This window comes from Carcharhinus amblyrhynchos, chromosome 20, assembly GCF_965287045.1.
Source record: "Carcharhinus amblyrhynchos chromosome 20, sCarAmb.v2.hapA, whole genome shotgun sequence".
In the NCBI taxonomy this organism is placed as follows: Eukaryota; Metazoa; Chordata; class Chondrichthyes; order Carcharhiniformes; family Carcharhinidae; genus Carcharhinus; species Carcharhinus amblyrhynchos.
Window position 1 is genome coordinate 18,782,603 of NC_137343.1, and position 23,484 is coordinate 18,806,086.

Sequence of the window (23,484 nt, forward strand, 5' to 3'; positions counted from 1 at the left end):
TTTTATTCAGTTTTGTTCTTGGAGTATGGAGAGAATGGAAAGGACATTAACATTAAAGTTGCTTTCAAACATAAGCAAGTGAATACTTGAAAAGAGTTATCATAGAAGAATCATAGAATCCCTACAATGCAGAAGGTGGCCATTCGGCCCATCAAGTCTGCACCGACAACAATCCCATCCAGTCCCTATTCCCGTATCCCCACATATTTACCCTGTTAATCCCTCGGACCTACATATCCTGGGACACTAAGGGGCAATTTAGCATGGCTAATCAACTTAACCTGCACATCTTTGGACTGAGAGGGAACTGGAGCTCAGACATGGGGAGAATGTAGAGTTTTCACACGAACAGTCACCTGAGGCCGGAATTGAACCTGGGTCCCTGGAGCTGTGAGGCAGCAGTACAAACCGCTGTGCCGCTGTATCACCTCAAAGACCATCTTTTTAATTTTTCTGCTTATGATTATTGCTATTTAAAGCTGGAATTAACTATTACAATGAAAAGAGTTCCATATTTCTGACGCTTTGCAGTTACCAACTTTTGTATAGAAACATACATAGAAAATAGAAGCTTTGCTGCATTGTTTGAATGGCTATGCCTCCTACAATGTAAGTGACTTAGCTTTTATTTGATGGCTTTCATGATATCATAGAGAGTCTGTGCAACTTCAGCCTAAGAGCAGTGACTCAGATCAGCTGAGCTGCAGTGTTCGTGCTGCTTAGTATCAAACCCAAACGATAGGGAAAGGAAGCCAAGGAGTCCTACCACATTGTTGGATTGCCCTTATTGCAGGCTGCTATAGTTGGCACACATGTGGCCTTTAAGATGCCAGCTGAACAGCTGCTAAAATCTGTTAAACATGAAACTGTTGCCAGCCACAGAAACCTGTGACTCCCAGCTATGCTGATAAAAGCCACCATGTCTTCATTTTTACACCAATCAGCACTTTCTAATCTCTTCCATGAAGACAATGATGGTTCCTCATGGACAATGTATATCTGCCACAGCTGTGGTTCATGACTCCGTTGAGGCAATCAAGAATGTGAGGCAGAGGATACTTAAAACCAGTCTTTTGCAGCAACAACAGTTGCGGTAGAAACAATAGTTGGAGTTCAAGAATAGATTTCACTGCCTGCTCAGATCCAGTGGAGTCAAAGGACGTAAGAAATAGAAGCAGGAGTAGGCCATCCAGACATTGAAGCCTTCTCCACCATTCAAAGTGATCGTGGCTGATCTTTTACCTCAATTCCATCTTCATGTATTATCCACATATCCTTAATTTTCTTTGTTTCCAATAACCTAAGTCTCTTTCCTGAATATATAGAACAACTGAGTATCCACAGCTCTCTGGTCTAGAGAATGCCAAAGAAAAAGTCCTTTGAGTGAAGAAATTTCTCCACATCTCAGTCCAAAATGGCATTTTTCTTACTCTTTTAATGTTGTTACAACTCTAGAAGAAACTGTTAGCTTTTAAAAAAGAAATTTAAACTTCTAGTTAATAGCTAAAAAAATGACATGATGCAAGATTCCACATTTTAAAACTTCTAGAGGGCCATTGTACTCAACACTTCTTTCAGACAGCCTATACTTTAAATTGTGAAACAGAACTTCTCTCTTTTACGTTTGAAACAACTGGAAAAACACATGTTACACTGTCCTTTATGCAAGCATTTTATTCTCCAGGAACCAATCCAAGGTGATTTTTGACTCTTGAAGGTTTGCTTCTGTTTTTTTCTTGTTCAGTCTGGTAACTTTTAACCCCAGAGCTATCCTTCATGATGAATATTTTCCTGGACTTTTCTTCTCTACTGCGGCAAATCTTCCAGTCAAGTTCTAAGTCATCACAAATTTAGCCTTTTCAATCTGAGCCTGTGCTTCCTCCTACATTCCTGCGTGATTCAGAGACTTTTGGCCACTGGTTGCTCTTCCTTTTCCAGTTCCTGGGGACAATCTTGCCAAAATAATTCTAAATCCAGGATGGGCGTGGAAATGTGAGTTTCAGATCCGTTTTTTTGGCGAGTTCAAATCTTATGCACCCGGAGCATGAAAAAACAGCAGAAACGGTCTCTCACCTGTGGAGGGAAGAGGGTGGGGCTTAAGTCACCTGAATACTGACTGAGTGCAGCAGAGGTGCCATTGTGCATGTGTGGGTCTCTAGCAGTAGAGACTGTTATTCAGCCTCTGCTGCTCTCAGCTTCCCTCCATGGCTTAAACATAGCACAACCACAAGGGCCTATGACCTATTGTGACCACCCCCACCCACCCAGATCGATTTCTCTCCCAACCCCATCCACACCACGATTGGCTGCCCCACACACACACACAAAACGCCCCCCCCCCCCCCCCCCATTCCTGATGCAGACTGGCAGTGGGTCCCCCTTCCCTCTCCGTACCAATCCAAATGCAGAGTGCATAGTAACCTCATTGCTAACTGGATGATTCCGACCCAGGCCCATTAAATCAACGTAAAAGAGCGTTTGAATGTTATTTAAATAATTAATTGTGAGACTGGTTGTGTCAGATATCCAGTGCCTGTAAGATCGTGAGAGGTGAGAAATCGAGCATAAACCTAATTTCTTGGCTCGTGTGATCTTACCAGCTCGCCCCGTCCATTGGCTGGCACGGTGCAAAGTTGAAAATCTATCCCCCGCCCGCCACCATGGTTCTTACCAGTAAAACAATCTGGACCCCCTTTAATCTCCAGCATTCAAACTGCTCAGATTTTTGTCAGACAGACCTCAAAACAGGTCACCTGACTGTTCATTTTACCTTTAAGTTAAAGCCAGTCCTAAATAAAACAGTGTTGAGTATTTCCTTTGTCACTGTTAATATACCTGACAAAACAAGAGATCAGTGCAAATCTTACTACAGTGAAAACAAATGTCATACTCCTTTTTTACAATTTCCTCTTGGTGATTTACATCCTATCCTATACCCTCATCTGTTGCTATCTCTAAGCCTCTGGGTGAGGCTGGCAGGAAATAGGTAGCTTCAAATGGGCACAAAAGGACTGTGGGCTGATGCGGCTCTAAACTCATGGCAGCTAGCTTCTGTCAGTGAGCTGGTTGCATCCTTGAAGCTCCAGTGCCTGGTCCCATCTGCAGCCATTTTTCTGAGGGCAACTGCTGGTGTCATGGTATGTGCAGAAAAAGAGCAATATTTGACACATGAGGGTTCAGCCACAGACATTCCACTGAATTCTGGATTTTTAGCCTCAGTGACTAGTGCAATGACTGGTTTCATGGCAGCAATTAAATCTTTGAAGGCTTGTGATGTACCTCTGGTGTTGATATGGTAACCAAGATCTATGCTATACTGTAGTATTTTCCCTTACAAAAATGCAGTTTATATTTCCATGGAGGTGGTGGTTCCAATGCATTCCAGCTGTCCCTCATCTGGAATCTGCTCATGTCAGTACATTTACCACTTGTATTAATAACTGCAAGCAAAACAAGGCTTCCTAGATGTCAGTGCGAATGAAACATGTTAACTGGACAGTCACATCTGCCAGTTGCTGCATACCCTGAAATTGTCCTCGGCATGCTGATATATATAATTTGTTGAAATATTCTGTGATGTCCTTCAAACACTCTTTTAGAAATGAATGCTCTTAAGTTCTGAGTTTCACGGCTTTACGGAGGAGAGCACAGCCTGAACTTTTTTCGGGTCCCCATTTCCTTCCAGATGATTCTACTTTCGACTACTCATTTGCATTCTCTCAGAGGAAGAAACTTCTAATGGGTGATGAACTGGATTTTTGGGAAGAGTTTAAAGATAGAATCACTACACTGACTTTTAGCTTGGCCTGTTGTTTTCTTGAGCATTTGCTTCCTGCTCAATTGTTAACAATGGTTCACTCTCTCCACTTCCGCATTGTAATTTGAAGACTCTGTGATTGTGATGCAGCTGCAGGAAAGTGATAGTGGGTAAGAAGAAATGAACAAGACTCCTTTGAGCAAAATTGGAGATGGAAAGCAAGTTGACAGATTTAGAGTATGCATTTGGTTATGCTGTGAGCTAGCAGGGTGACCATTATCAGACAGTAGCAAAATTCCACCAATAGTGGCATCAGTTGTAGCAATGAGAATGTCTACTTTTTTGTGTGTCTGGAGTTTGACTCAGTTTTACAGCACAAAAAAAGGCCCTTTGACCCAGCATATCTGTGCTGGCCATCAAGCACCTATCTAATCCCATTTTCCAGCACTTGGTTCATAGCCTTGCATACTATGATGTTTCAAGTGCTTATCTAAATGCCTCTTAAATGTTGAGGGGTTTCCTGCCTCCACCATCCTTTCAGATAGTTAGTTCGATCCAGATTCTTACCACCATCTGGGTGAAAAGGTTTTCCTTAAATCTCCTCTAAATCTCCTGACGCTTACCTTAGATATATATCCCTTGGTTATTGACTCTACTAAGGAGAAAAGGTTATCCTTATCCACCCTATCTATATTCTTCATAATTTTGGACACACAGTCAGATCCCTTCAGCTTTCTCTGGTTTAAGGAGAACAACCATAGTTAGAATCCCCTGTTGCTAGTCAATCTCTTGGGCATTTTATACACGTTGTTCTGATAAAATTAAGTGACATAGAGTGTGTGGAAAGAGTCATAGTGAAGGGAGGTGAGAGAGAAGTGGGTACTGAATATGTTTGATTGGCGGAAGGTTTGTGTTTAGAACATAGAACATTACAGCGCAGAACAGGCCCTTCGGCCCACAATGTTGCGCCGACCAGTTAAAAGCAATGACCCTCTAACCTAAACCAAACCCTTTCCATCCATAAACCTATCCATGGATCTCTTAAACGCCCTCAAACTAGGCGCATTTACAACTGCAGCAGGCAGGGCATTCCGATCCCTCACCACCCTCTGGGTAAAGAACCTACCCCTGACATCCGTCCTATAACTACCACCCCTTAATTTAAAGCTATGCCCCCTCGTGCTAGCTTTCTCCATCCAAGGGAAAAGGCTATCACTGTCCACCCTATCTAAACCTCTAATCATCTTATATGTTTCAATAAGGTCCCCTCTTAGCCGCCTTCTTTCTAACGAAAACAACCTCAACTCCCTCAGTCTTTCCTCATAGGACCTCCCCTCCATACCAGGCAACATCCTGGTAAACCTCCTCTGCACCCTCTCCAAAGCCTCCACATCCTTCCTATAATGTGGGGACCAGAACTGCGCACAATACTCCAAGTGCGGCCGCACCAGAGTCTTGTACAGTTGCAACATGACGCTGCAGCTCTAAATTCAATCCCCCTACCAATAAACGCCAAGACACCGTATGCCTTCCTAACAACCCTATCTACTTGATTCCCAACTTTCAGGGATCTATGTACACATACACCTAGATCCCTCTGTTCATCCACACTATTCAGAGTCGTACCGTTAGCCCTATACTCTACACATCAGTTATTCCTGCCAAAGTGAATTACCTCACACTTTTCCGCATTAAACTCCATCCGCCACCTCTCGGCCCAGCTCTGCAACTTGTCCAAGTCCCCCTGTAAACTAAGACACCCTTCCTCACTATCTACCACACCTCCGACTTTGGTGTCATCAGCAAATTTACTAATCCACCCAACTATACCCTCATCCAGATCATTTATAAAAATTACAAACAGCAGTGGCCCCAAAACAGATCCCTGAGGCACACCACTCATAACTGAACTCCATGACAAATACTTACCATCAACCACCACCCTCTGCCTCCTATCCGCCAGCCAATTCCTGATCCAATTACCTAAATCACCCTCAATCCCATACATCTGCATTTTCTGCAGAAGCCTTCCATGGTGAACCTTATCAAACGCCTTACTAAAGTCCATATATACCACGTCAACTGCCTTACCCCCATCCACCTCTTTGGTCACTTTCTCAAAAAACTCAATAAGGTTAGTAAGGCACGACCTACCCTCCACAAAACCATGCTGACTATCTCCAGTCAATTCATTACTCTCCAAATAACTATAAATCCTATCCCTAATAATTTTTTCTAAACCTTACCCACAACAGAAGTAAGACTCACCGGTCTATAATTCCCGGGGAAGTCTCTGTTCCCCTTCTTAAACAATGGGACAACATTCGCTATTCTCCAGTCTTCTGGCACTATACCTGTGACCAAAGACGACCTGAAGATCAGAGCCAGAGGCTCTGCAATCGCCTCTCTTGCCTCCCAGAGAATCCTAGGATAAATCCTGTCTGGCCCAGGGGACTTATCTATTTTCAAACACTCAAGAATATCTAGCACATCCTCCTTATCAACTGCAATACTGTCCAGTTTACAACCCTGTAACCCAGTGTTCTCCACAGCTACATTTATGTCCCCCTGCGTGAACACCGAAGAGGAATATTGGTTCAATGCCTGTCCAATCTCTTCCGGCTCCACACACAAATTCCCACTGCTGTCTCTAACTGGCCCCAATCTTGCCCTAACCAATCTTCTGTTCTTAACATATCTATAGAACGCCTTAGGATTCTCCTTAATCCTATCAGCCAAAGTCTTCTCATGTCCTCTTTTAGCCCTTCTTAACTCACTCTTTAACTCTCTCCTAGCCAATCTAAAGCTTTCTAGTGCACTACCTGAGCCCTCAAGTCTCATCCGGACATAAGCCTCCTTTTTCTTTTTAACCAGCGAACCAACTTTCTTAGTGCACCACGGTTCCCTAGCTTGACCAATTCCTCCTTGCCTGACAGGGACATACATATCAAGGACTCGCAGTAGCTGCTCCTTGAAAAAACTCCACATTTCAGACGTTCCGAGACCCTGTAGTCTCCTAGTCCAACCTATGCTTCCTAATTCTCTCCTAATAGCCTCATAATTAGCCTCCCCCCAGCTAAAACTACTAACCCGAGGTTCATGCCTATCCCTTTCCATCACTAAGGTGAACGTAACTGAACTGTGGTCACTATCACCAAAATGCACACCAACTTCCAAGCCTAGCACCTGGTCTGGCTTATTTCCCAGCACCAAATCCAATATAGCCTCACCTCTAGTTGGCCTATCAACATACTGAGTCAAAAAACCTTCCTGCATGCTTTGCACAAAAACTGACCCCTCTAATGAGCTAGAGCTATAGCTATTCCAATCAATATTAGTAAAGTTAAAGTCCCCCATAACAATTACCCTATTACTTTCACTCCTATCCAGGATCGTCTCCGCAATCCTTTCCTCAACCTCTCTAGAACTTTTAGGAGGTCTATAAAAGACTCCCAACAGGGTGACCTCCCCTCTCCTATTTCTAATCTCAGCCCATACTACCTCAACAGACAAGTCCTCATCAAACTTCCTCTCTGACACCGTGATACAATCCTTGACTAATAATGCTACCCCTCCCCCCCTTCTACCTCCTTCTCTGCTCCGACTGAAGCATTTGAATCCCGAAACCTGCAACAACCATTCCTGACCCTGCTCTATCCATGTCTCTGAAATGGCCACAACATCAAAGTCCCAGGTACTGATCCACGCTGCAAGTTCATCCACTTTATTGCGAATACTCCTCGCATTAAAGTATACGCATTTCAAACCCTGCTCCGCTTCACCCCCACGATGCCGTGCATTGCAGTCCCCATCTATGCCCCCCTCACTTTCACCCCCGCTACTCAGGATCCCACCCCCCCTCTGAATCAGTTTAAACCCCCCTGCATAGCCTTTGCAAATTTTCCCCCCAAGATATTGGTTCCCCTCTGATTCAGGCGTAGACCATCACTCCTGTAGAGGTCCCACCTTCCCCAGAATGAGCCCCAATTGCTCAAGAACCTGAACCCCTCCCTCCTGCACCATCCCCTCATCCACGAGTTCAAACTTTCCCTCTCTCTGTTCCGCTCTAAACTATCCCGTGGCACAGGCAAGAGTCCCGAGATAACCTCTCTGTCCGACTTGGCCTTAAGTTTCCACCCCAACTCCATAAAGTTTATGTAAGGGGTATGGCCATAATGTGAGATAAGGAGTGGTTGGTGCTCAGCATTCTGGAGTTGAAAGCTCACTAAGTATGAATGCTTCTTTAAGAGGGTCTGGAGTGAGATGGTGCCCAAGCTGAGTGAGGAAGAAAGAGACTGAAGCTTTGGTTCTTAACTTCCCTGGTGAGCCATTCAAGTTCTTGCACTGTATAATCCTCAGTGAGAGCGTGTTGGCAGAGTTCCAAATCTTCCAGGAGAGCTTGGTGTTCATCTTCTGAAAACTTTGCAATGCAATGGTACCCCTTGCCTGGCCTTTGATTGCACATGATAATGGAAAGATGCTGTCTTCAGCTGAGTGTGGGAGATGAAAGGAACCAAGGAAAGAATCTCTGCAGTCTCTCCTTGCTGGTCCTACCACCACAACCTCAAGGACAATTAGGGACAGACAATAAATGCTGATCTAACCAGGGATGCTCACATCTCTAAGTATTTTTTTTAAAAGCGCTTTAATTAAAACTGTAATCATAACATAGGCTGCAGCACTTTCGTGCAAATTTCCTGGGGCTTAAGCTGTTCATTGTGTTTTTAGAACATAATTACATCAGAACTCATGCCACTTTCTGTAAATTAACTTAATTGGATACTTGGGTACAACTTGCTGATCCTTCACTGTTGTTGAGCCATGATCCTAGAACTCAATATTTGACAGCATTGTGAGGATATCTTGACCACCCAGATTGCAAAGGTTCAAGAAAGAAGTTCACCGTCACTTTCTTGAGGGCAGTTAGAAATTGGCAATTAATGTTGGCATTGCCAATAAAACACACATCCCATGAGCAACTAAAAAAATCTGCTCATAACTTAATGATACAACTGAGATCAAGATCATTGAGTAAAGGAACAATGAATTGAGACCATTCATAAACACAAGATTCTTTCACCATTCTTCTCAAGGGTTCTTACCATTCCACTATTTCATATTACATTTCTGGCAATGCTTCAGTGACAAGGGAAGAGGCAGCTGCATTGCCAACAGCTGATAGCGTCTAAACAAGGCAATGTCTGCACTGGATGAAAAAGGCATTTTTAATTAGTCCATCAGGTGAAATATTTGTGTTTTTCAAAGTAGAAATGTGCACACAACCAGAAGCAAAAACTACCTTAGGTGGAGGAACAGCTAGCATCAAGCCTGTGAGTAGGCACAGAAGGAAAAACTGTAACTTTTGAGCAGACATTTCAAGAAGCTTGTGGGTGATGGTGATGGGAAAGTTAGAGAAAAGCTGTCAGGTTCAGGTTGTTAATGGGATGAAATCTTTCAGGATTTGTGAGCCTTTTCTATCTTCAGACTTTCTGATTACTTTAAAGGCTTTCTATTACTGATTAATCACATTCTGATTCACCACTCAGAGTGCACCCTCCTGAAATGAATTTCCTATCTGTCACTCGCATTTAACAGAAAGTAACACTAGGCACCTCCATTCCTCCATCTGATTCACTCCAATATTGCATCCTTCTTATTCAACTACTAGCACAGTTACACCCACCTGGGAGAAGGACATATAAGATGATTCATAAATCACGAATGAATATACAGAGCTTGGTGCTAAAATAGCCATTTCTCAGCAATGAGGCTAAAACGATTGCTCTTGACTGAGGATCACGAGGACCAGGATCTCTCAGACTGAAGCCAGGACTTCCACTCCCATTCCCATCAGGCAGAAAATATTGCGAGAACTGTAAAGTCAAGTTTTAATCAGCATTAATGCATGATACAAATATCCACTCCCCCATCATTGATGAGGGATCTAACGTCAGGGGCATCATTATAATGAATTAACAGAACATCATGCCCCAGCACTCTTGTCAGAATATCCCCCTCATCTACTGTGGTGTGACGACAGATCAGCGTGAATTATGTTTGGTCTCTGAAGATGTGCATCTGGTGAGCAGACCTCCCAGAGGAGCTTACATGAGTGCAGTGCTCAGGATGGGGAGGGTAGTGCCCAAGTTTCCCCTTGGTACAGCTCAGGCAGTGACATGAGCGGTGCCAGAAGGGTTTCTGGCTCGCTGTGTGCTGGGGCAGCCTTTGAAAATGATGCTCTGATCCGTGCACTTTTAATTTGCTGGCAGGGTAGGCAGATCAGAGGACAACAATATGTTGTTTAAAGTTTATTTATTATTGTCACAAGTGGGCTTACATTAACACTGCAATGAAGTTACCGTGAAAGCCTCCTAGTCGCCACACTCCAACACCTGTTTGGGTAAACTGAGGGAGCATGGCCTATGCACCTGACCAGCACGTCTTTCGGTATGTGTGACGGAACTGGTGCACCTGGAGGAAACCCATGTAGACATGGGGAGAACATGCAGATTCCACACAGACAGTGACCCGAACCGGGAATTGAACCCAGGTCTCTGGCACTGTGAGGCAGCAGTGCTAACCGTTGTGTCACCATGCATCGTGGAATCCATGATGCAAGTTTTTTGTCTGAAGTGCTGCACTATATGGTGGAGAAACCCCCTATTGCCATTGGCAGCCGCAACACTGCTTTTAGAATCATAGAATCCCTACAGTGCAGAAGAAGGCCATTTGGCCAATCAAGCCTGCATCAACAACAATCCCACTTAGGCCCTATCCCTGCAACACCACAACTTACCCTACGAGTCCCCCTGACTCTAAGAGGCAATTTAGCTTGGCCAGTGCACCTAAGCAGCACATCTTTTCCTGCCCAAAATCATCCTTTGCCAATATCGGGGAAAATCCCAGCCTGAGTTTTTAAAAGATCTCAAATATGGTCAGTGGTTCTGGATTCTGAATCAGGTGGTTGCAAATTCAAGTCCCAGTCCAAATACTTGAGTACAAACTCTAGACTGATACTCCAACGTGGTGTTGAGGGAGTGCTGCACTTTTGGAGGTGCCACCTTTCAAAATAAATTTGTTCTCTCAAATCCCATGACGCTAATTCAAAGAAGAACAGTAGAATTCTGTCCCTCAACTAACTTCACCAGAACAGAATATCTGGTCATTATTACATTGCTGTTTCTGAAATACTGCTGTGCATAAACTGGTTTGTGAAGCATGTTTGGGACTTCCTGAAATTGTCAAAGGGGCTAAATAATTATGTACCTTTACCTACAGGCAGTGCAGTATTGTCTTATGTATTGCAGATAGTATTAATATTGGACCACCACAATCATATCTGTCAGAACATGAAGGAGCTAAGGCATAAAGTTAGGATCATCCTATCCTCCTCCATGTTGTCTTCATGCTCCTCATGAAAGGAGGAGAATAATGAATAATACAGGAAAATTCATCTTCTTGCTGTACATAATTTCCTTTAAATTGGTAGTCGGTTTCACAAAATGAAATATCCATATGCTACAATTTCTAAGTATTGGAAATAACTCCTGGCCAAGGTAGTGTTTCAAAATTGCATTCTATCTGATGTTTCGTATTCCCAATCTTTCCAGCTGTTGGACATCATATAGGATTAGCAGTGTCATTGTATGCTCTTTTTGGAGCAAAATAGTGCTGTCATCTTTATAGCGGCAGTGATTTGCTGGGGAATTAAGTGGGTGGAAATGTAAAGAAGTCCCAGGAAGCATTGGATCATGCCACTCTCTCCTTTATCTACATGCAGACAACTAGAGTCACAGTGAACTTAACGGAGGGATTTTCCAATTACTATTTTTGGAGCCTAGTTTTGGCAGAAAACTTATCTGCACACTTCACTTGCCAAATCATTTGTGTGGAAAATCCATGCCATTGACTACATTCATTCTACATAATCAGGGAGACAAATATGCTGTGATGCACCACATCTGAAGCTGTGGTTATAAAATAAATCTGTTAAGACATGCCAGACAAATGCAAGTCCAAGTGGCCCTTTGGAGTGTTATTTCACTCCCCATAATTCCCCACTTGGTAAACTGCCGTCAGGACAGACCAGAACCAATGCATCCTCTAATTTTTTCATGTGTACGGCAAATTTATTGCAACACATCTTAATTTCAAGATTGTAGCACGATGAATCTTACATGCAACTCAGAAGCAACATTGTGGTCCATAGTCTGTTTATTGTACTGGACAATACATTCCAGATTGCTGTATGATTTCGCAACTATGCAGCATAGGGGAAATGTTGACTGTAAAGGAGAATGAATTCTAGAAGCCCTGCATGCAGAAAGAGACTATTCAGCCTATCAAGTCTGTTTTGATTGTCCGAAGAGCATCGTACCTATGCCCACCCCCAGTGATGCCTCACTATTGTGCACGTATTGATGACTGCATTTACTAGACAGTCTCTTCTCTGACATTGCATTGTGAAGTGGGACCTAATGACAAAAGAAGAAAATACATGTAATGAGAAAGAAAGGATAAATCAGCTTGATTTAGATTTACTTATTCAAGCCATTTTGTGTAGTTCTGCTGTGAAATTAAGGTGATTCAGACCAGTGCATTCTGTTACTTTGTGTTTTTCAGCCAGCAAATATTCTCCTGGATGAACATGGTCATGTGAGGATATCAGACCTTGGGCTTGCCTGTGATTTCTCAAAAAAGAAGCCCCATGCCAGCGTGTACGTACTTGCTCACCTGTTAGTGACCATCCTTCCATGAACAAACTCAGTCCTGTACTGGCTGACAAGTGCTCCCTTTTTGTTTCTCTCTCTTCACATGAACACTGTTTCTCTTTTTTAAAGTTCACTACTTCTGCCTCACAGCTGCTAGAAAGCTATGACCTGGCAAGAGCTTCAGGACAGAATAAGGGGGAAAGCCCCCAAAGCTGATGCATTGAGGATTGCAGCAACAATTTTGGTTGTATATTTTAATTTATAAGAGTACGGTAAAATAGATCTAAAATTTCATTGTATAAATCTGATACTGCTTGGTTTGTGTGTTTGCAACTCCTTCACACAAATCACAGGGTAGAGATAGAGAGATTCTTCCTGCTTAGAAAGGAAAACAGAACTAGAGGGCACAGCCTCAAAATAAGGGGCAGGGGAGAGCAGTTTAGATCGGAGTTGAGGAGGAACTTCTTCACTCAAAGGGTGGTGCGTCTCTGGAATTCTCTGCCCATTTGAAGTGGTGGAGGCTACCTCGCTGAATATATTTAAGTCACGGGTAGATAGGTTTCTGATAGACAAGGGAATTCAGGGTTATGGGGAGAAAGCAGGAAAGTGGAACTGATCCACTTCAGATCAGCCGTGATCTTGTTGAATGGCGGGGCAGGCTCAAAGGGCCAGATGGCCTACTCCTGCTCCTATTTCTTATGTTCTTATGTTCTAATCCTTTGCAACTGATCTATTTATACAAATATCAAATTAGATTGATAGTCATTATTTTTTCTGTTTCTATTTTACCTTCAGTTTTTTTTTCTTTTTAAGCCCTTCACTCCTGAAGATGCTGATTCTTGCTGACTAACAGTTATATGGGCTCCAGCAACTCCATAGTACTGTTCCAAGAATGCTATCACAAACAAATCCTCCTCATCCAATACCCGCACATAATGCTTATTTATTCGTCACAAGTTGGCTTACATTAACACTGCAGTGAAGTTACTGTGAAAATCCCTATGCGCTCCTGGAAGGGTTATAAGATGACAATCAAGAACAAAACATTAGCAGATTTTGTTCTCTCTCCTCCCCCCTAGTCCGAAGGTGTCAAAGCCAATAGCAGCAGCGTCACCATCAACCCATCAGCTAACCATCCTTGAAGAGGAATGAAATTTGGAGTCTACTTGCTCAGCATGACTCATGACACCTCACTGTGTGATGCCTTTCCTCTTCTAGTTGTCAGCAGAGATGTTCCCTGAGAGTGGTCAATTATAGTTAGATTACTGGACTAGTAACCCAGAGGCATGAGGTAAAATCCCAGCAGCAAAGTTAGGAAACTTAATTTAAGATAATTTAGTAATACTGAATAAAAAGTTAGTATAAATGGTGGTGACTATGTAACTATTGAATTGTTGTAAAAACCCATCTATTTCATTAATCTCCTTTAAGAATGGAAATCTGCTTTCCTTCTCTGGCCTATATGTGACTCCACACCCAGAGCAATGCAATTAGTTCTTAATTGACCTCTGAAATGGCCTAGCAAACCACTTAGTTGTCAAGAAGATGACTCATCACCACCTTCTTAAGGGCTATTAAGAATAATCAGTAATGCCCACGTACCATCAATGATTTCAAAAAGTTGTTTTTCCCCAAACTGTTTTTTGTTGTTGCTATCAAAATGTGATAGATTGTCATATGTAACCAGAAGGTTTTTTTTATGCTGAAGTTTATTTTTTCTCTATTAATGTAGTGGCACCCACGGGTACATGGCCCCAGAAGTGTTACAAAAAGGAACAGCATACGACAGCAGTGCAGATTGGTTCTCCCTAGGGTGCATGCTCTTCAAACTTCTTCGAGGGTAAGTCATCAAACCACAAAAACTGTAGGATAATAAAGGTAATCCTGTCTGTCTCATTGGTGTCAGATGTAATTTGCGTGAAAACGGCTGTGCAAACTGTCACCGATTTAATTTCTGTACACTTTGGCAGTTGTACTTTTCTGTTGGATCTGGGTTTGATCTGAAGGTGAGGATAATTACCATCTGCCCCATAATTGGAGAGAGAGGGGTCAAGCATGGAATCTGTCTGGTTAGAACTGAGAAACAGTAGTGATACTATTGCATGACTGTATGTATTCTATGGGCTGCTAACTTGCAGGAAAAATACAGAGGAGAAAAATTGCAGGGAAATTGTAAAGAGGTGCAAAAACTAATAATATAATGATAATGGGGGACTTTAATTATCCTAATATAAACTGGGATTGTAATACTGTAAAAAGCAGAGAGGAGGAAGAGTTTTTGAAATGTGTTGAAGAGAATTTTCTTGATCAGTATTTTGGCTCATTGAGGAAAGAGGCATGGCAGGATTTAGTTCTGGGGAATGAGGTGGATCAATTGTCAATAGGAAAACATTCAGGGCAGTTATCATGGAATCATAATGTTTAGATCAGCTATGGAAAACAACAAGTAACAAACTAGAATATAAATAATTAATTGGAGGAGGATCAATTTCATTAGGTTGAGAAAAGCTCTAGTCAAGGTAAATTGGGATCAAATATTAGCAGGCAAATCTGTAACTGACAAATGGGCTGGCTTTAAAAAGGTAAAAGCAGATTACTATGGATGCTGGCATCTAAAACAAAAACAGAAAATGCTGGAAAATCTCAGCATGTCTGCCTGCATCTGTAGAGAGAGAATAGAGCTAACATTTCAAGTCTGGATAACCCTTTGCTCTGACAAAGGCAGAGGGTGATGGTCGAAGGTTGTTCTTGTGATTGGAAACCTGTGTCCAGTGTATACTGCAGGGAATAGTGCTGAGTCCCTTGCTATTTGTAATGTACATTAATTATCTAGATGTGAATGTGGGAGGTATGATCAGCAAGTTCTCAGATGATAGGAAGATTGATAGTGTGGTAAATAGTGAGGAGGAAGACCTGAGATTACAGGACAATATAGCTGGGCTGATCAGATGGGCAGAACAGTGGCAAATGGAATTTAATCCTGAAAAGTGAAAGGTGATGCATTTTGGGAGTGTGAGCAATGCATGGAATACATAATGAACAGGGGGAGTACAGATACAGAGAACCAGAGGGTCCTTAGTGTGTATATGCAAAGATCCCTGAAGGCAGCAGGACAGGTGATTAAGAAGGCATATGGGATACTTAGTTTATTAGCCAAGGCATAGAATATTAGAGCTTGCAGGTTATGATGGAGCTGTATAAAATGTTAGGCCACAGATAGAACACTGTGTGCAGTTCTGGTTGCCACACCAGGTAGGACTAGAAAGGGTGTAAACACCAAGATGTCATCTGGGCTGGAGCATTTCAGCTATGAAGAGAGGCTTGCTAGGCTGAGGTTGTTTTCCTCAGAGCGGAGAAGGTTGATTGGGAGACCTAATTGGGATGTACAAATTATGTTTGGCATAACGTAGATAGAAGGAAACCACTCCTCTTACAGAGGGGTCAGTAAACAGGAGGCACAGATCTAAGATAAGGGTCAGGAAATTTAGAGAGGATTGGAGGAAAAACCTTTTCACCCAGGGGGTGGTGGGAATCTGGAACTCACTGCCTGAAAGGGTGGTAGAGGTGGGAACCCTAACCACACATTAAAAACTTTTAGATGAGCATTTGAAGTACCATAGCATATAAGGCTGTGGACGAAATGCTAGAAAATGTGTTTAGAATGAATGAGCGCTTGATGGCTGGCGCACTGTGGGCTAAAAGGCCTCTTTATGTGCTGAAAATCTTTACTACTCTACAAAGCAATTAATCTGCAGGTATTTTATCTAATAGTTTAAGAACCAATTGAAACAATCCTGTGGAGGATGAAGACTATGCTTGCAATTTAATTGCACCTTTCTGGATGGATGTACTGTTTTGTGCTTTGATCAAACAGTGGGCCCAATTTTACCATTAACGGGCGTGAAAATGAGGTAAAATCAGGTGCGAGGTCATTAACGCAATTCCTGCCTGCGTTCATGCAGATTGCCACTTTACCAAAACCCGAGAATGGCGGCGATCTGCTTCGCACCCAAAATGGGTGCAAAAGCGATTTAAATGTATTTGCATGTATTTAAATTGAATTAATGAACTGCCCAGCCAACTTTATCAGCATTTCCCCTTAACCACCATGTTTGCCAATCCGGAACAGCACCGCAATGGACCTGCTAAATAAAAATCTGAATCGGGCACTCTAGCTGCGTTCGGTGCTTCCAACGGCTCTCTGACTCAGATCAGTAGTGGGAAGGGGAGGAGGGAGGCGGGACTGATCATTTTCTGGTTGGAGGGGGGAGGGAGTGAGGCTAGATCGTTGTCTGGTGGGGGGGAAGGGAGGAGAAGGCGGATCAGATGCATCTCCAGTGGGGGTAGTGGGGGAGGGTTGATTGTTGTCTGGTGGGGAGGGAGGAGGAGGCGGGTCTGATGTTCCTCTGGGGGTAGGAGGGAGACTGTAAGATTTATCTCTGGGGTGGGGGTGCAGATGGATCTCTGGTGGAGGGGGGCAGACGGATCTTGGGTGGGGGGGGGGCAGATATGTCTCCGGTGGGGGTGCGGACGGGGTGCTGGGGGGTCTGCGACCACCCTACGGGCGATCGGTGAGAGGGGGGCAGGGGTGGCGATTGGTCTGGGTAGTAGGATGGGTGGATAAGGGGGACAGTGATGTGTGTGGGTAATAGAGGAGGCGGTGGTTAAGGGGGACAGTGTCTGTGGGGGCCATCGCTCCCGGGCTGCTTTCTCTGCTTTCTGTGGCCCAGGAGTGATCTGACACATGTGCGCTTTTTCAAATTCTTTTCTAACTGCGCATGCGCAGTGCAGAGCTCCGACCATTTCAGCTGTGCTAAGCCCCACTCATGACGCGAATGGGACTGGAGATGGCTGAGTGTGTTTGGAGGCACCTGAAAGCAGACTTCTAAGTCGGATCTGCATTACGCCCAGATTCAGCGCTTAGAATGAAAATGGTAAAATCGGGCCTAATGTCTAGTTTTTGTCACTGAGATATAACAGAGGTAGTCAAGCATTGGAGCCATTGCAATAAAGAGCACAGGACCCTAATACCAAAGGTCTGAGTTATGTGGAAAGACTGAAGAAACCTAGGGCTTTTCAGACTTGAAAGCAGTATCTAAACAATCTGTGGCAGTAAAATGATAATCGATATGGAGAAAATATATTGGGAAAATTGCTTCGAACGACATTGTCTCTGTAGGGCAAATAGATTCAAAGTAGAATAAAATATTAATTTAGGACTGATGCCTGGAAGATATTCTTCACACAGGGCGATCAGTGCATGAAATTGACTTTAAGGTCAGATAGTGAAATCATTTAACTATAACTCAATACTTTAACTTGAAATCATTTAACTGCAAACTGCATTCTGGATAGATGCACCTCATGTCCTCCTTTATCATTGTTGTTTTGTGACTGTAATTATATTGGGATTAATCAGATGCCAGATGAAAACATCTGTACTATAGAGGAAGATTTGCTCCTGTGCCTAATTGTAAACACATTCTTTATAAATGGATTTACAACTTTGGTACAGCTAATGCACTAGGGAAATTGTATGCACTTCAGGCACATTGCCAGATGCAACCATTATTAATGAGAGATATAGATACACTAAGGATGTGCAAGGAAGAATATTTTTGTCAGGCATAGTTTTCTTACACTGCCAAAACACTATAAACTGTGTTTATTTGCATAGATCCAGTGACTCACTTCCACTCATTGGAGTGCCATTTTGTAACCTTTTAGCCCATACATTCAATCAACAATAGCGAAGCACTTGGCTTTATAAACCGTATAATACGCATACTATGGGGATGTGTCATATAACATTAGGTTGAATTTTACGGCCCTGTCACAGAGGGGTGGGGCTTAAAAAGGCAGCAAGTCCATTGACTTCAACAGGAGTGGAAAACCCTGCCATCAGAAAATTCCACCCATTTAAATTCGTGTTCCCATTAGTCTGCATATATCTCAAGTTCCACCATAATATGGTGGTATATACTGACCAATGAGGCAGGAGCACTACCTAAAGACTCAACAAATTCAAACAGCAAGCCAAAAAGCAAGAACTAAAAAGGTAAACAGAACTTGGCTATCTGGATCTTCATGACTGAATCAAAACTCAGGTAGCACCTTCCACATCTCGGCCTGAGTCACAATGCTGAGATGTATGAAACTGAATTTGGGGTATTGGTAGGATGCTAATATCACTCTGCCTCCAACATTCCTTATTTCACAACTATAGTGAAATAGAATAATACTGTTTTCAAGTAGTTCAAATAAATTTGAGACCCTATGAGTTCATTTTTATAGAAAAAGATGAGCAAAGAAGTAAGCAAAATAGGGCTAATGAAAATGAAGTTTCTCAGGCAAGCATGTCACCTTCTGAGACAGCTTTAATAATTCTTCTCCAGTCTCTTCAAAGAAAAAGCCTGCCAACAAGGCATGATTCTGTTCTTTTTAAATGTGGTATGGAAGGTAGAACTCTGTGGTGCGGAAGGTAGAACTCTGTGGTGCAGAAGCAAAACACTCTGTTTGATGTTGCCCTTTGAAGAGTTGTGCAGAATGAACCAATAAAGAAAAAGAGATGGTAGTGACAGCAGCAGTGACCTGCTGCGGGATGCTTCAATTTGATTGATGCGAACGAGGCCTTGAAGTGTCATGGAGTAAAAGTCAGAGAGATCAGAGGAGAGAGGAAATAAATAAAAGAGTCCTTGGTCAGCAAAGCAGCAGGAAAATAAATTAAGCAGCTCATCAGCTACTGAACCTTGTGGTTGGGATGTGCCCTCGATTGGAGTCTTGTGCAACAGGATTGCTACCTGCTGGCTCAAAAGACAAATTACATCTTGTTTATGAAAGAATCTCAACTCCAGTCAATGCTCTGAGTTATATGCCAACACTGTATGTTAGCAAAGAAAATATTCTTTGGAATAAAAGGAGCAACGAGCCTATTCATAGATCAAACCCAGCTGCAGTACATTTAGTTTGTTCGGGAAATACTGTAAATGAAGACAAGTTAAATTCCACATTGCTAAAGTATATTCACAGATGTTATGAAGAAAAATCTTTGCTCACTCCTCTGAGGGCTTATTGAGTAAAAATATATTCAGTCTGTTAACATACAAAGCAAACTAAAAGGTTTCATATTTAATCCTCAGACTGCAGCAAATGTAGCTTGTTTCAGCTGTGGCAACAGATGGGGCACGGCAGTTCAGTTGCTTCAGCAGCTAAGGCAAAGAAGGGTAAAATTTGCTAGGTTCCTGTTCATAATCATTGTTTATTGACCCTTTCTGGAAAAAGCACGTGTGCGGTTGTTAGGTGAGAAAAGCAGTGGCTTTGCTGAGATGTTACACCCTGCAATTGAATACTCTTTCAATGGTCACTGTTTTAGCTCATACTTAAAGCAAGGTACTGAAAAGTCCATTTTTGCCCATACAACAATAAACCAGCAAAAATGTGTATTCAGGAGAGATGGGAAGCAAATTTTAGCTTAAAAATATAAAGATAGACCTGGCACTGGAAGAGGAGGCTGCATTATTGTCTAATTAATTTTCTCCCTTTCTCTTCTGAAAGCACTGTCAATTGTTAGGAAATAGTGCCAGCAGTTTTAAATATCCTTTGGTATCTCACCCAAGTGATTTCTTCGTGCATGAGCATGGGTATTAAGTACCATAGATTAGGCAGTGCTGTCAAACAATTGAGCCATCAGGAACCCATGTTGGCATGCTTCACAGTTTAAATTTAATCATTCTTCTTACCACAGGCCATGTTTAGTGCCAACTGGAGGCTAGAGTGCCACAGCACTTTTAATTTGCAATTTAAATACTATGGTGCCACAAAATCAAAATTAAAACCTGCCTATGCCACAGATATATTGGCAATTGCTACACAATGCCTATACCTACATTGTATTAGTAAAGCAAAGACAACAGAGGTAATTTGTCAGGGACGCATTTTGAAATGGAAAAGCAAAAAAACTAATGCAAAATAATGGATTTGTCTTTTATGAAAACAAAAGTATCAAAAATATGTACGATCAAACAGTTGTCCTCCTGTCATTCTCCTAGTGATGCTTGACATTTCACAGGATGCTAGTCTTTCTGCCTTGGTATCCAATCTCCTAACACAAATATTTGGTATTATCATTTGAGTTGTTAAGTTTCGCAACAGTATAGTCTTGTCTTTTCCTTTCCTTCTCCTTTTTCACCAACATTTCCCATTTTCCTGCCCACCCCTTGCCATCATCATTCCCACATCACTGGCCATCTAGTCGATGAACAATAATGCTGCACTCAGTCTGCTCGGTCTCAATTAACAAACTTTATTTATTGTCTCATTAGGCACAGCCCATTCCGACAGCACAAAACAAAGGATAAGCATGAGATTGACCGCATGACGCTCACAATGGTAAGAAAACAGATCACAATTCATAAATGAGGCAGTGAATCTGTCATGCTGCTTCAGAATTCTGTCAAAGAGCTGCTGGAGCATTAAGGTCCATAACTTTCGGATTCCCCAGTGTCGGATTTGGGAAGTCTCCCACTGATGTGCTGGGGAATCCTTCCAAGAGGTTTGCATGTAAAGGTTTACCCAGTAATTGCCCAAAAGTGCTAACTTTCTCTTGACAATTGCGTTGGGCTCAGATCCATCCAAAGAAGTGATTTAGATTGCTAATGTCAGATGCTTCTGTTGGATTTACCCTGAGCATTACTCTGAAAGACTTAAAAGGAAAAAAAAATCCTTCTCACTTCAGAGTAACAACCTAAACACCCAGACACAGCCTTGAAGGGGACCCCAAACACCCTTGCCAGCTCTAGCTCCAAGCCCTCTTTCTGGTTCTCCAGTCTGACGTTTTGAAGGGTCATCCAAACTCGAAGTGTTGGCCCTATTCTCTCTCCACAGATGCTGTTAGAGGTTTTCCAGTTTTTGTTCACTTCCTTTTCTTCCCCTTCCCCAAATCTGCTGTCATCACCCCAACTCAATAAAATCTACCCTTGATGACTCTGTCCCAGCAAACTACCACCTACTTATAATCTCCCTTTCTTCTCCAAAGTTGTTTGAAACCCACCAGTCAAGCTTCCTGCCTGGCTGTGGTATTGGAACAGCCATCGCCAAAATGACTAAGAATATTCTTTGTGATTGTGACTAGTTATCATTTCTCATTTTTGTTAACCTGTTTAAGTTTTTGAGTAAGGTGCCCACATTATAATCCTCCAATGCCTGCTCTACGTCCCCCAGTCGGGTGAAATTATGTTTGCTAAATTCCATTCTTATCTATCTAATTCTGACCAGAAGAACATCTGCAATGATTTTTTACCCACTCCTGCATTGTTATGTCTTGAGTCCCTCAGGGATCTATTTCTCATCTATTTCACACAGCAGGTCCCACATGTGGGCTAATGATGCTCAGCTCTGTCTCATCTCTTTTAACCTCCTCCACTATCTCTGATTTGTCTCATTGCTTGAGTTTGGTTGAGTTGTATGGTTGAGTTTTTGATGCAGATGGAGGATGAGAAAGTAGGGTCCCGAACCTGTGTCCTCTGCTTGAACAGAGGGGAGTACGATAGGATGAGAGAGGAATTGGCAAATGTAGATTGGGGGCGCAGATTGGTTGGTAGGACTGCTGAGGAACAGTGGAGGATCTTTAAGGAGATCTTTTTCGGTGCTCAGCAGAAATATATTCCTATGGTAAAGAAGGAATGTAGGAGAAGGGATAACCAGCCGTGGTCATCGAAGGAAATAAAGGAGAGTATTAAATAAAAAGCAGATGCGTTTAGAGTGGCTAAAAGTAGTGGGCGAGTCGAAGATTGGGAGAGGTTTAAAAATCAACAAAGCATGACTAAGAAGTTGATAAAGGAAGGATAGACTATGAAGCTAAACTAGCACTAAATATAAAAAAGGACAGTAAGAGTTTTTACAAATATATAAAGAAGAGGAGGCTAGCTAGAGTGAATGTTGGACCCTTAGAGGATGAGGGGGGGGATTTAGTGGTGGGAGATGAGGAAATGGCGGAGGCCTTAAATAAGTTTTTTGCCTCGGTCTTCACGGAGGAGGACGCGAATAGTCTGCCAGATATTAAAGATAGAAGGATGGCAGGAGTTGAAGGCCTGAATGCGACAACTGTCACTAGAGAGGTAGTGCTTGATCGACTAACGGGAATGATGGTGGACAAGTCCCCAGGACCGGATGGAATGCATCCCAGGGTTCTGAAGGAAATGGCAGAGGTGATAGTAGATGCCTTAATGATTATTTACCAAACTTCGCTGGATTCCGGGGAAGTGCCGGAAGATTGGAAAACGGCTAATGTTACGCCGCTGTTTAAAAAAGGTAGCAGGCAAAGGGCAGGGAATTATAGGCCGGTTAGTTTAACGTCTGTAGTTGGAAAAATGCTTGAATCTGTCATCAAAGAAGAAATAGCGAGGCACCTAGAAAAGAATGGTTTGATAGAGCAGACGCAGCACGGATTCGTTAAGGGGAAGTTGTGTTTGACGAATTTATTGGATTTCTATGAGGATGTGACTAGTGCGGTAGACAGAAGGGAACCGGTGGATGTGGTGTTTCTCGATTTTCAAAAGGCGTTTGATAAGGTGCCACACAAAAGGTTGCTTCAGAAGGTTAGGGGGCATGGAGTTGGGGATAAGGTGTTAGCGTGGATAGAGGATTGGTTGTCTAATAGGAGGCAGAGAGTTGGTATCAATGGGTGCTGTTCTGATTGGCGGTTGGTGACTAGTGGAGTGCCGCAGGGTTCGGTGCTGGGGCCTCAGCTATTTACCATTTATATAGATGATCAGGAGGAGGGGGCTGAGTGTAAGGTAACGAAATTTGCTGATGACACAAAGATGAGTGGAAAAGCAAATTGTGCGGAGGGTGTGGAAAGTCTGCAGAGGGATCTGGATAGGCTGAGTGAGTGGGCGAGGACCTGGCAGATGGAGTACAATGTTAGCAAGTGTGAGGTTATCCACTTTGGCAGAAATAATAGTAGGGGGGATTACTATTTAAAGGGAGAAAAGCTGCAGCATGCTACGGTGCAGAGGG

General features: G+C 42.8%; 1 protein-coding gene across 2 annotated transcripts in view; it reads left to right on the forward strand.

Moving 5' to 3' along the window:
• The window catches only part of grk3 (G protein-coupled receptor kinase 3), a 247,370-nt gene that overhangs the window by 192,851 nt on the left and 31,035 nt on the right, over nt 1-23,484 (forward strand). For both annotated transcript variants that reach the window (XM_080208191.1, XM_080208192.1), the window contains exons 12-14: nt 12,380-12,474; nt 14,201-14,308; nt 20,790-20,856. In XM_080208191.1, coding sequence (XP_080064317.1) covers nt 12,380-12,474; nt 14,201-14,308; nt 20,790-20,856 — 270 coding nt within the window. The remainder of the gene's footprint in view (nt 1-12,379; nt 12,475-14,200; nt 14,309-20,789; nt 20,857-23,484) is intronic.